Here is a 13,338-nt window from a genome sequence, read left to right as displayed (position 1 = left end):
GGGGGAGGGAAGGTCGTTGTCTGTCATGAGAAACATCTTGATTTGTCTGCCTTTATTCAAGTGATGATTACTGCTCAGCTGTGAGATGCTGATGAAGTCACTGCCTGTTTGTTTCTCTACACACTAGCTTCTTGAACCGTTTGGGGATGATTAGCAGAGAGCAGTTCAAAGTGAACAAACATGCTTTTAATTGCATGCACTTAGAGGGCCTGCAAGAGCTGTGGACTGTAAATATGTAACACATAATGACCATTACTGGCCAGAGTGTTCCAGTGCTATATTTGTGTTTTAAACTCAAAATGCCAGCGAAGGAGATAAGCAAGACAACTGATAAGAGGCATATCCTTCATTGGAGGGAGGCTTGTAAGAGCTGCTTAAAAGACTTTCAGCAGAGTGGCTTCCAGGAGGGTCACAGACTAGTCCCATGAGCATTCAAGAATAGGCAGCAGACCCCTTCAAGACCCACTCAGCTGTAAAGCTGGTGAGGCACCAACTAGATTGGCACAGTCCTCAGAGGAGAGCCACAAGGTGCCCGAGGATAGAGGAAGAAAATAAACTTCTTTACTGACCAGTGCGTTCCTGTTGTAGGGAAAAAAGTTTGTGTGTGTATGTATATATGTGAGAACTTTGGAAGCCAGTTATCCTCTAAAGCTTACGGAAAACATGCAGCATGTCAGAAGTATTTTAACTGGAGCAACATTTTCTCAACTCTGTCCCTGCCAAGCTTTCACTCTTGTTTTTCAGGTGCAGGAGTAGCAATAGTAAGCCAGTATTACACTGAACACAGCACAACAGGTAGTGCAACAGTAGGAAAGACTGCATGAATCTCTGGGGGTTTTTGGCAGCTATTCACTGTTGTAGAATAGTCTATTGGGATGTGACATAAGTCCTGGGTTCTGTTGAAATACGAAGTCTAACGGAACAGAAGGCCCGGTACTATCCATGAATGGCTGGTATTGATGGGCTTGCAATTCTGTGTATGCTGCCAGATCGGGTAGTTCCCTGTTGCTGCCTTCAGGAGCTGGGTTCATTTTTCTTTCCCTACTACTCACAGGGAGAGATCTGTGTTTAGGCCTTGTATGTGGCAGTTGATTGGAAAATACTGTAGGTAAACTCAGCAGGGTCTGGATTACGAAAGTTGGGGCAAGTATCTTTAGTAAAATCTCACTGTAAACTGTGTGAAATACTGTCCAAGTGTAAGGGTATAAAGTGCTTGCTGCATATTTTTTTTTCCCCTTTCGCTAGCTTCTCATTGGATTTGACTTCAGTTTGCAACCTGGGGATGTGTGCTGTCATGAGGCTGGTAGCTCTGGCTCTCCAGTTTGAGATGGTGAATGGATTGTGGGGGGTGGGGAATATTCTGATGGATATCCTGCATGAACTCTTAAGATGCCTTGTCATTCTGAATGTCTGCAACTCGCATTTTCAACGGCAAATGGAAGACAGAAAGAATGTGGGAAAAGTTGGTAACAGATGTTCTTAGTCTCTTCTGAAACTTAAAGGTTAAACTTCTCTGTGCCTCCCCAGGGAGGTCGAGCCCAAGCAGTTAATGAGCTTTATCATAGAAGGTGGGATCTTTTGAAGTGTAAGCTGTGTAGAAGCTACTCTTGTGTGTGTTTGAAGCAGGCATGCATGCATTTGAACTACAGTGCTAGGGCTGCATTTTGATGCTTGCCGTTTAGCACTTCGTTCTGTTACAGCTGAGATTTCCTCTTCTTAATGTTGTCTTATTAGGGTTATTCTTCACAAATGATCTTGAAGATTTTCTCAAAGCTGTTTTTCACATCTTATGAGTATATGGGAGAATCTTTATGGGCTGTTTTCTTTTTCTTTTTTAGTTTAATCCCTTGCACTAAAACCAACTTAAAATTCTTCCTTGCCATCAAAATTAGAAAAACCTCTGTGGAAGGAAATCTAGCAGTTGCAGCACATACTTCCTTTAATCTGGCATTTGCTGAAAACAGTGCCTTTTTATCTTGCAATATGAGACTAAAAGCTTACAGAAGAATGGTCCTGTTGTATTTAATAAGACTGGCAACACATGACCAAACAAATCTTGTTAAAAGATTTATCTGTCTGGCTTAAATAAGAAAAAAAGAGCTCTTCTCCGTATTTTTAGTTACCCTGCATACTTAGATGCTCTCCTCTTTTAGTCTCGTAGCATTTCTGTTGGACTTGCTTTCACATTATCTTTAAAACCTGACTCTTTAATACTAGTTAAGAGGTTCAAGTACTTAATGTGCAAAGAGGTGGTATGTAAGCCTTTTGCTCCGATAATGATTTCCAGGTGTATAGATCAAGTAACTGTAGAGCTGTGCGCAATGGGTAAGTGCAGTTTGGCCATCGTAATAACCCAGAGTGCCCAGATTTGACTATTAACTCATTTTTCATGGGAGTAGTAGAACCTGCTTTCCTGACTTGGATGGGAGCATGTGGAGATTTTTTGTGTCTGAACAATAGTGAAACTTGAATTTGAACTAGATTCAAAATGCTGGGAGAGAACCTCAACCAGGTGAATGTGGGTAATGATTAGTTGAAAATACTGATTATGAACTTCTGCACTTCAGGTTTTATATATGAAGTTTAAAGGTTAGATTGTGCCTGCTTGATTTCTCATAACATACTTCGGCAATGACTTTTTTTAGGTGGCATTTGAAAGTGCATAGGCAGATCTAATCATATTCATGATGACATCTTTTGTTTTCTCTGTCTTTGGGAGTGGAACTGAGAAGGGTTTAGGGAGAGGGTCAAATCTAACACCTGGCTGCTTTTGGGTTTGACTAGAGAAGGACTAGTTAGAAGAGGTATGTATATCCTGTGTCCTGAAAGGTGGCTGGGAGCTTTTTGTGTTACTGTCTGGAGCGATGCTGCTCTAGAATTGCCTGTCAAATAGCTGAAAGATCAAAAGACCATTTCAGGAATGCAGGGACTGTAACTGCGGCACTTTTCTCTACAACTTAATTTGCCCTGAAGTGTTGCTCTTGAACTTCTGTGGGAGAGGAGTCAGCCTTGAGACTTGTCTGAAGCTGTTACAATTTTAACTATTCTGAAGAACCGTTGTGCATTGTTAAACACCTTTTCTGCATAAAAATACTGTGTGCAAGTGCTTAATGTGCTTGGATATTGTCCTAAGTAGCAGAATGCTGTAGGGGCAATGTTCTGGCTTGGTGAAGCACCTGCTTTTGGACTTCTCTTTGCTTGGGACTCTTCTTGCCAACTTGCCTTTATCACATCTGGCCCAGGCTCGTAAGCCAAGGTTCCTGTCTCCTACTAGAATCCTCGTTTCCTCTGTTTCTTCATCTCTGGAGACCTGAATGTTTTAACAGGAATAAGAGCATTTGAATATGATTTGAAGTCGTGGGTATTTGCATTTTCTACCAGGAAGCAGAGAATAGAAGACTTTAGCGAGTAGCTCTGCAAACAGGTTTTTAGCTTATGTTTGACTTGTCCTCGTTATCTTAAACTGTTTACCCTTAATGTCAGATGGCGTACTGGGTGGAGATAACTAAAGCTATCCCATACTGGATGTAATAGTCTTACTTGGATAAATGGACATATCTTGAGGCTCTAGTTAAATAACAACAGCAAAAAAAAAAATCTTAGAGTGTGACTGCAGCGAAACTAACATTTTTTCCTCAGGTTTTTTGACTTGCATCGAACAAATAATGGACAGGGTCTGTTCTTCCACTCCTTTGGATACCAGTCTCAGCCATTGTAAAGTGAATGTTCCCCATGAAGCTTAAATTACTCCTTTCCGAGATTAATCTCTAAAAAAATTCCCCATGGAAGAAGCAGTAAACCAGTATCAAAGGCAGTTAATACCCTTCAGCCTGCAGTGCCATAACCTGAATTTCTTCTGTAGTATGATGACAGAGGCAGCTGCTTTGGTTGTTTGGTATAGTGAGAATGAGGAGCTGCCAATGGGTAGAATTACTGGAAACCCAAGCTACAGAGCTTGCCAAAAACCACTTAAGATTTTCAATGTATTTGCTTCTACTGTCCTAATCCAGATTTAAACATCTGTGTGATTACTGCATTTGGCCATATACACGATGTATTATCCCAGTTTACTTTAGAGAACAAAAAAGCAAGCTTGCAATATTTTTGTAATTTTTGTGATCATGTTAGTTTTATGGGTTCCATATTCATGCATAATTACATATAGAACGATGAAAGTGCTTAACCCACTACAACATCTGTAACTGATGAATAATGTCGAGTCAGCAGATATGTTTTCACAGTATTTACATTTTGGTCAACAGTGATTAGGCAACATTATAGCTTTTGACTACGGAGCTGGTGGTGTTCTCCTGTTCCAGTGTGGTTGGTGGGGGAAGTAAGAATGTGTGAGATGAAATGCAAATGCTTAGGTTTAGATGATGGAGTATTTCAGTTGTAAGATATGTTCTGCTGTTATGGTTGAAGAGATACTTTCAAACATTAGATGTATGCTTCTATTTCAAAATTGCTGTTTGCTTTGGGTTTCTGGTGTTAGTAAATAAAAAGTGGGGAGGTAGCAAGGGGGAATGTTGTATTTTACTGTAGAGGCAAAATATATCCTGGGCTCTTTAAAATGTGTTTGGATCATTACTTATAAAGATTCGTTATCAGATACTTCTCTGTGGTAATAATGGCTTAATCTTAATTAGGCGGTTGCTGCTAACACAATTTTTCTTTGCTGTTCTGGTAGTCCTCTATTACTGCTGCACAGCTGAGTGGTGTAACAGTATCTTTCCTCTGGTGTTGGCTTTTGGGTTTTTTTTCCTGTGTCTTATTTTTTCTTCATTTGGTGTCCTGTCGTTCATCTGTCCCTGTCCCGTCATGTCCGCTCCCCCCACCCCCATCGTGGTGCAGTGACTCTTGAGGTGATGTGATTGCTTTATTCTTAGAGACAAAATTAGTCATTGTTTCATGGTGATGTTTAATCCTGCAATAATTTTGAAATATAAATTTTTAAAAAATTAATCTTGGAAATGTGATATTTGTGTAAAAGTTGAAAGATGAGATTTCATCACTGGCCTTTTAATGCTAGTTGAACTAGAGACTCAGATTAGATGAAGGGCTTTCTGTACTGTTCATAAATACGTTGGCTATGAAAATTACTTTTGTATGGGTTCTCCTGAACAGGAGGTGGTAGAAGGGTGGCAATTTTGTTTGTTTGTAGTGGGAAATTTCATAGAAGAACAGACTATCTGAGCGAATTCTTGTACAGCCCTGCAGTAAACTAGATAACTATGAACATACCCTTTGTTTATTCAATGTTATTCCTCTGTGCAGAACTTGGTTGTGAGGAAAAAAAAAGATGACAAACGCACACACCCCCCCACATACACCCCCATAATAATTGGACCTGTAATAAAAACCCTGAAGTACTGTGAATTTAATCTGAGAAACAACAACTTAAATCTGAAGCTATGAGGAGAGTTCTGTGAAGTCCTGCAGTGTTTGTTCCTGTTTGTTGATGGTGAGAACTGGAATTCATCGGTGCTTCCCCTGTAGCCTGTGACCCCTGACGTTCGGAAGCTTCTCTTGTGCGTCATGGCAGGTTGTGTAGAGATCTCTTTGCTGGCCAGTTGTTCTTGCTTATGCCCATAAAAGGTGTTGATGAAAAGGTGTAGAAAAATAAAGGAAGGGGAAGCGCATTTGGTACGTTATTTTTGTGAAGTGGTTTACCCGCCAGCTGTATGGAGGTCACCGTGTATTTGATGTGGTGTTGGCCATTGGACGGACCCCACTAGTGTAAAACGGTTCACTTGAAATTTCATTTGAGTAGAACTTGGCAAGGAGCAGCTTGCGCTGAAATTGTGACTGGTTTTTCAGAATTGATTGTGCAACTCTGGTTCCTTGAGGACTTGCAGAATACAAGGAGGAGGAGCTCGGAATGTTTCCGGATGCAAATGAAATTAATATGGATGAATTATCTGTCAGTTACTAATCAACTTTGGTTTATTTTTCCTTCAGACAGGAGCTTTAAATTCCTTTCTCAGTTACGTTTAGAGATGTGGGTCGGTTGGCACCTTTTTAGGTTGTCATCTTGAAGCTTCAAGGAAAAAGCCCTGTAGCTGGCCAGGTTTCAAGCCTGCTTTTTCTGTTGTTTGCCACCCAGCCCCAGTAATGAGCTATTGTGGTGACTGATGGGTTATTATTTTTTTTTAACTTGGAATTATTTTTTTTTTTAAAAAAGGGCGGTCTGCATTTTCTCAAGGAAGGTACTTGAGCTGCAGTTGGTTGTGCCAGAAGAGAGGTATGACCTTTTATAAGGTTGAGGTGATGGTGATACTGAGATCTTCCACGACAGCCATTGAGAGAGGAAAGAAAAGCTGATGCATCTTCTTTAGACACTTGACTTAAGTCTATTGATAGAAGTTGTGGTAATTGTCATAAAAATTCCATCATATCATCTTGATCATCAGGAGAGAGAGCTGAAGAAAACAATAGGTTGCATACAGATGGGACTGTTTTGAATTGGTTCCTGAAAGTAGTGTCTGTTTACCTCTGTAGGCAGTACGAAGGCTATTGTCAAAGTAGTGATGGTGGAACATAAAAATTCAGTTGGATGGCATTTAGTCACTACCTGTGTGTATGCTGTTTTGTTAGCACAGTTGGAAAATGAAATAGTGCTAATCCATCGTGATTTTTTGTGCCACTCAGACCTTGCATAACCTTAAGAACCAGTAGTACCGATGCAGGTAATCCTTAACTGGTAAATGCGAGATGTATATCTGCATGTGAGCGGAGTTCCCTGTTGTGTTGTACCTTCATGATACTGGACCCTGCAAGTGCGTCTTAGATGCTGCTGAAACATCCTTGGCTTCACTGAAAACAAGACAGAAGGAATTGCTCCTTGGCTTTTTTCCTTTTAAGTTCTCAAAAATTAACTTGTAAACAACATTCAGGTTTAATAAACAGAGAGGGAAGTGATATACTACAAGTAAGATGAGAAGGAATGGAAGAAGCTCTGAAAAGAACAACTTTTCTGCTTAGGCTTAAGTTTCTTGGGTTTTTGTACCTAACTCAAAAATTGAGTCTTTTGAGAACGGGGGCTAGTATGTGAGAATAATCAGAAGTGGCTGGATTTTGTCCATCCTTGGAGGTCATTGAATAAAATCTTCAGGTGTATCCTTTAGTTTCTCATCTCTAAAGAATACAAAGATCTCTTGCACCCATCCCTTGTACACAGGCTGAGATGCTGCTACTTGTAATTATTAGATTCCCCTGGGAAAGTAATTACATTTCATCAAAAACGAATAGATTATTTACTCTGAAGTGAATTTTGTATCAACAATAGGAAAAAAAACCTCTCAAGCTTGCTACTGGGGAATTTCCCGGCCTCTAGAATTTTAAGCCATTTCTTATTGAGTCCCTTTAGACCATTGCTATCACTGTTATCTGCAACTTCTCTGGCAATTGACAGGTTCATTGTAGTCTTCTCTACTGGAGTTTTGTTGGATTCCCCATGTGTGTTATCAGAATGATGGCAGCTGCTATAAGGAGGAAAGAAAATAGAAATTTCCTACCTGGAAGATGGGTTCATTCAGGAAATGCCTGAGAGATTCAAGCTACAGCCTGAATTGTATCAGCAAAAGCAATTTGTCTCTCTGGCTATTTCCATTGCTGGAAGTAGTAGTCAACAGGGACAAGAATATGTAGTCTGAGATTCATGTAAGAGTAAAGAAATTTCAAATACACAGAATCACTGGCTTCTCAGCTGACTTCTTAAAAATCGAAACAGTTATTTTCCTTCTCTAATGTGGTTTCAGATGCTTAATGCATGAACATTCAATCTTCTCAGGTCCCTGACTTTCATGCTGTAGCTTTCTACACAGGGAACTAATTTCCAGTTGCACCAAAGAGTAGCTTCCTGAAAACTTATGAATTGGATGTGGGTGAATTCAGCTTTATCCTGAATTGGTGAACTAGGGAGAAAAAGTAACTTTGCTTTGTATGTTGGATGCACTGTTCTTGAAATGTCCTTTTTTAATGAATATTTACAGGAGGGAAAAAAAGGTATGATTCTTTTTCAGTAGTAGCTGTAACTGTTCAGACTGCTGCTATTGAGTGCTGTTGAGCTTTAAATAAAGGCACTTGCAGATACTTCAACTGGTGCAAATTTACTAGAGCCTGTCCAGAAGTACCAAAAATTCTGGTGTATGTGCTGCTGGTGCTCACTCAGATATATCATGCAACTTGTCAGTCCAGATCATTTAGATTTGACCAATAGAAAGGACATCTTAAACTCTCGATTTTGAGTCAAAAGAATAAAAGATATAACTGCATAGGGCCAGTGTTCTTTACTGTTTGACTGAGGTATGGTAATAGAGTCTCATGGGGAATTACCCTGCAGTTGGGGTCCGGATTACTGGAGGGAGTCAGAGAGCGGCTGTGTGGTGCTTAGTCGCCCATGGGGGTTAAACCACGACAGTAGGCAGCTCTTTGGTGCACTTGAGTGTGGTTTGAGGATCCTGGCCCATAGGTCCAAGCTGCACATACTCTTGTAATGCAAGTTCATTTTTTAAATATCTAAACTTGCATTGTAGGGAAAAAAGGCACAGTTGATGTTAACTGTATTGATCAGGGAAGTAAAAACATGGGATTGTATCTTCCCTTCCTGTTGCCCATCAGGGAACTGAATGTGTGAAGGTGATTAGTTCTAAGATCCATCTCCAGGTGTTCTGTTATTGGGAAAGCAAGCATGAAAGGTTGTATTTTTGATATATGGAAAAGCAGATTTTGTTAGGGCACATGTAACTACTGTGGTTTGGTTTCAATTAATTCCTGTATTTTGTGGATTACAGGTTAGCTCTATTTTTGGAAAAGCAGGGTAGTGGGAAGACTTCCTAACAGATTGCCCTGGAGGTGGCAGATGGCATCCTTTACTCTGTACCGGCTTGGTAGGGCATCGGTTGCTAGTGGTGTTGAGTCGTAAAACAGCACAGCCATTTGCTAAACTTTTTCATTTGCTTTGAGGAAAAAAAGTTGTAGGCTCTTTTCTTGCACTTGTCCCTTCCTAAATGGTTGGGTGTTTTCCCCCCAGTTGCATGCTTCCTGTTCAGCTTCAGGTATAAAATGATGTGTTCTCAGTGAGCACTTCCCATCTCAGAAGTTATATTTCTGTAGTGAACAAAAACATTTTATTAAGGACTTGTGAGATCTTTTTGAGGCTGGAGATAGCTTCTAACACTTACAGACATTTCATAAGTTATTTCTATGAATGCTTCAGAAGACTGCCTTGTATCTTACTGTCTTGTGTTTTCCATTCTGACTTGCATTAGGATGTGGGGTTTTCTTTGGTTTTAATTTTTATTTTCAGAAATTGAAAGAATTTTCATTAACACAGGCTTTTCCCCTCTTTCTCCCCTCCTTCAAGAACCTTTTTAAAACGCTGGGGTTGTTGGAGTGGTTGAATTTTTCCTGGATTTGAGTGAGAAATTCAGAAGACTGAAGCCCAGGCTCACTGTCTACCTTTCACGGAGGCCCAGCCGTGAGAGGACAGAAGAAGGCACGTGGCGAATCATGACAGCGGACAAAGAAAAAGACAAAGACAAAGAGAAGGACAGGGATAGAGACCGGGATAAGGAGCGAGACAAGAGAGACAAGGTGAGGGAGAGCGAGAACTCGCGTCCTCGACGGAGCTGTACGTTGGAGGGAGGCGCCAAGAATTATGCGGAGAGTGACCATAGTGAAGATGAGGACAATGACAACAACAGTGCCACCACAGAGGAGTCCACCAAGAAAAGCAAAAAGAAACCACCCAAGAAGAAGTCCCGATATGAGAGAACAGACAACGGTGAAATAACGTCCTTTATCACAGAGGATGATGTTGTATACAGGCCTGGAGGTAAGAAATTCTTACGTTACGTTTCCTTTGCAAGTAATTGTGCACCAGAGCTACCAGTTAGTTGGCTGCAGCAGACAGCGTGGTGTGCTGTCTGTTAACTTAAGCAAACTATGATTGTCCTAGAGGCAGGTTGCCGCATTTCCATTGGAGACAAATGTGGATATGCATGCAAAAGCTTTTGATGATAACTTTTAATATCTGATTTGTTGGAATGAACTTAGTTCCTCTCTGAAAAAGAGCCACCCTTTTTTCTTTCTGCTCCACTAATTATCTGTGTATGGTATGGAATCTCTGTCCCTGAGAATTTCAGAACTGAATTGGATAAAGCACTGAGCACTTTGCTCATAAACTTTGAAATGAGACCTGAGCTGAGCTAGATATTTGACTAGGTGGCATAGAGGTACCTTCCAACCTTCCTAACGGGGTTTTTCTGTGAATCTGTGACTTCTTTGTGGAGCTCCTCTGCTCTCTTCTGTTTTAAATAATTCAGGTGACTTAAGATCTCATACCTGTTGTGCATTGATTTCACCCCCCTCATTAACAGCTAGCTAATGCCTATGTACAGCAGCTTAGCTGTTGGTCAAAAGAGACAGTATCAGCCAGCATCTGGGATGTTTTTGGGAGAGAAGCAGAAGCTTGCAGTTTGCTCTGTCTTGGATGTGCCTCTTAATTACCGCCAGGTTCACATAAGGTTTTTAGGGTGTCATGTAAAGTTTCAAGATCTAACCGGTGGCTGCTGCCAGCTAACTTTTTCCTCAAAATGAAATTGTACTTGAAAATGACATTATTCAGTTAGCGGTATTCCTCATCTTTGAGTAAAAACATCTGTGTTAATCTACACAGCAGTTTTAAAGTGTTGATTGCAGTTGTTTGTTCCACCACACGGAATAGTTATGTTTGGCTTTACCGTTCAAAGCACTGGCTTAAGGGCTCTGGTAGTTTAGTACTACTTTCCTGTAAAATGATCGGTATGCTGTAGTAATGCTGCTGGAGCAAAACAGAGATGGGTTCAAACTAAAAACCATGGAAACTAATGAGGTAAAACCTTGTCCGATTTTTCCATGAGGTGCTGTATATCTCAGCTACTAAAATATCATTGTATGAGTACAGATGTAAATGTTTTAAACGCTCTCTCCAGTTATAGTGGCTGTAAATGCTCTAAAATGCTAGTTCTACGTGTGGGCATTATCAGCTGCAGATACAGATGGGCCAAAATTCTGCTTGTTTTGGAGCTGTTGCATTCCATACTTGTTATTCCGTGTGAAAGTTGTAGAGTCTGTTTTCACTTACATCTACCAATGCTTGTCAGAATAGCTTATCTATTGATATGCTTCAAATATAACTTCTAACCGTTCAAAAGATAAGTTTTCTCTCGTGGTCAGGGCTTGTAGCTGAGAAGTATTTGTTGCGTGAGCAGTAGCAATAGGGAGCCTGCAAAAGTATCAGCTTTGGTGGCAATTTTATTTTCAGTGTCAGAGGATGAAAAATAATTTGGAACCTGTTAAGAACAGCTGTTGTGTGGGCCCAGTAGTACCATGCAATACACTGGCCTTATTGCAAAAGGACTTTGCTTAAAATTAAATGGAAAATGATTTTGATCTCAGTTTTATCCTGTAGTAGGGTGGAGAAGTATTGTCATTCTTTATCCACTGGGTGCAGTGCTTGGAATACCTCTGCTCTAGCAGGATACTTGCATACTTGGATATTTGCAGAACAGCAGGAATCGGTGCTGTAGTTGTACAGAGTTGACACCTTTGCTGGATAATTGACAAAGGAGGGGAGAGAGCACGTAAATGCTGGTAGTGTGGGGAGAGCTTAGATCGTTTATACTATATTTTTTCATGAGAGTATCCATTCAGAAGAGAAATCTTCTTCATATACAGACTGGCAAGAGCTTCAGTTATGGCTTGTACCTTCTCACTTGGCAGCAGTTACACGCCAGGGGAGACTGTATTTATGGACTGAAATGCAAGGTAAAGCCTCAGTCACAGCACAGGCGTGGAGATGTGTCGCAGAACCTGCATGCAACAAACACTTTAAGTACTGGCCAAGTACTGCTCGGGCCTTCTGGGACATCAGGGAGCACAGGTGGTTGGTCTGGGAGAAGAGTCTTCTCTGAGAAGCCGAGTGATGGTGGTTGCAGAACCAACGATAAGGGAGCTGGCTGCTTGGGGAGCAATTCCCCCTTATAGGGGCAGGTGGTGTTTCGCAGCGTTTGGGAGAGGTTGCCTGATCTGGTAAAGGATTTGGAAGCTGGTCTGCCCGGCTTCAGCTAAGACTAGTTAGTGCTGGCCAAGGCAGCTCACTTCATTCTCTCTTTGCCCGTCTTTCTGCGCTGTTTGAAGAAAAGGGGGTGGAGGGAAGCGGTTGTATCTGATCTGGAGGAGGCTATCTAGCGGAAGAACAAGCAAAGCTGTAGAACTTGCCATAATGAAGATATTTTATACCTGTTTTGTAATATAAAAATCTGCTTATTAAATTTCACATTTTATTAGTAGTAATTAGCATAAGAGATGTTCACTAGCATTTAAATTTTCAATTTGCTCTTTGTGCTTTTTATTTTAGACTTGCATCTGTCTCTTGTCTTGGAAAATGCAGAGAGCCATGAGAACACGTGTTGTTGGTAGCTCATTGGAGGGGCATGAGCCTAGCTGAAAACTTAATTGACTATACTGATTTTTACATGTTATTTAAAACAGTTTAACAGGAGTGTTGAATACACATTCCAGCATGTAACATTCTAAAGCAATTTTACCATCTATTATAGAAGAAAACCTTAGCTTCTGTCTTGTGGCTAGGTTACGTACAGGGAGATGTATTTGTAGCCAAGGGTACAAATGACATAAAATTTAAGAGGGATTAAGAGAGTTTAAATTAATGAGACTTGCACAGCAAGGATTAGAAAGTTGAAAATGAAAGGGGTGTGCAAAATGGATAGCTGTCTTCAGCTTACATCTTTTAGGCTTTAAGGAAAGGAAATCCTTTCCATTTGATTCTTTCTCTTAAATACTCTTATCTGATATGGATGAATGTTAAAGGTCTGCATTTTCAAGTGAAGTCCTTGGTTAAAATCTGATTCTATGTTTACCCCATGGCTGTATAGTACTTAATCCAACACTTAATATTACTTTTTTCTGTGATGAGCTCATCAGTTATATACCAGTAACAGCAAATAAACTGTAAATAAGTAGATGATCAAGATCACTGGAATTTATTCAAATGAAAGGCTACACTATATTGTTACTATATAAATACTTTGCTTATTAATTTGCATAGACATAATGAATGTATGCATAGCTTTAAACCATGTATTAAAATTTATGGAGTAGAGCTTAGACAACACTATGCAATTAATCTTATCCTCTTCTTGGTTGGAAATTGCACAGGCCTATCCTGAAAGCTTGCTGGCCTGCTTCCCCATCTGTCCTCTCAGTTTCAACAACCTCCCTTACAATTCCTTCCAAATCTAAGCTGTGAGGTGGCTTTTTTCCCACTTTTTT

General features: G+C 40.4%; 1 protein-coding gene across 5 annotated transcripts in view; it reads left to right on the top strand.

Annotated features, from left to right (window-relative positions):
- Positions 1 to 13,338, top strand: part of RERE (arginine-glutamic acid dipeptide repeats) — a 255,086-nt gene that overhangs the window by 65,506 nt on the left and 176,242 nt on the right. For all 5 annotated transcript variants that reach the window (XM_064470535.1, XM_064470534.1, XM_064470533.1 and 2 more), the window contains exon 2: positions 9,368 to 9,838. In XM_064470535.1, the coding sequence (XP_064326605.1) occupies positions 9,514 to 9,838 (325 nt within the window). In that variant the 5' untranslated portion in view covers positions 9,368 to 9,513. The remainder of the gene's footprint in view (positions 1 to 9,367; positions 9,839 to 13,338) is intronic.

This window comes from Phalacrocorax carbo, chromosome 20 (genome assembly GCF_963921805.1).
Source record: "Phalacrocorax carbo chromosome 20, bPhaCar2.1, whole genome shotgun sequence".
Classification (NCBI taxonomy): Eukaryota; Metazoa; Chordata; class Aves; order Suliformes; family Phalacrocoracidae; genus Phalacrocorax; species Phalacrocorax carbo.
Note: the sequence above shows the minus strand (reverse complement) of the source record. Positions and strands in the feature narration are given on the sequence as shown.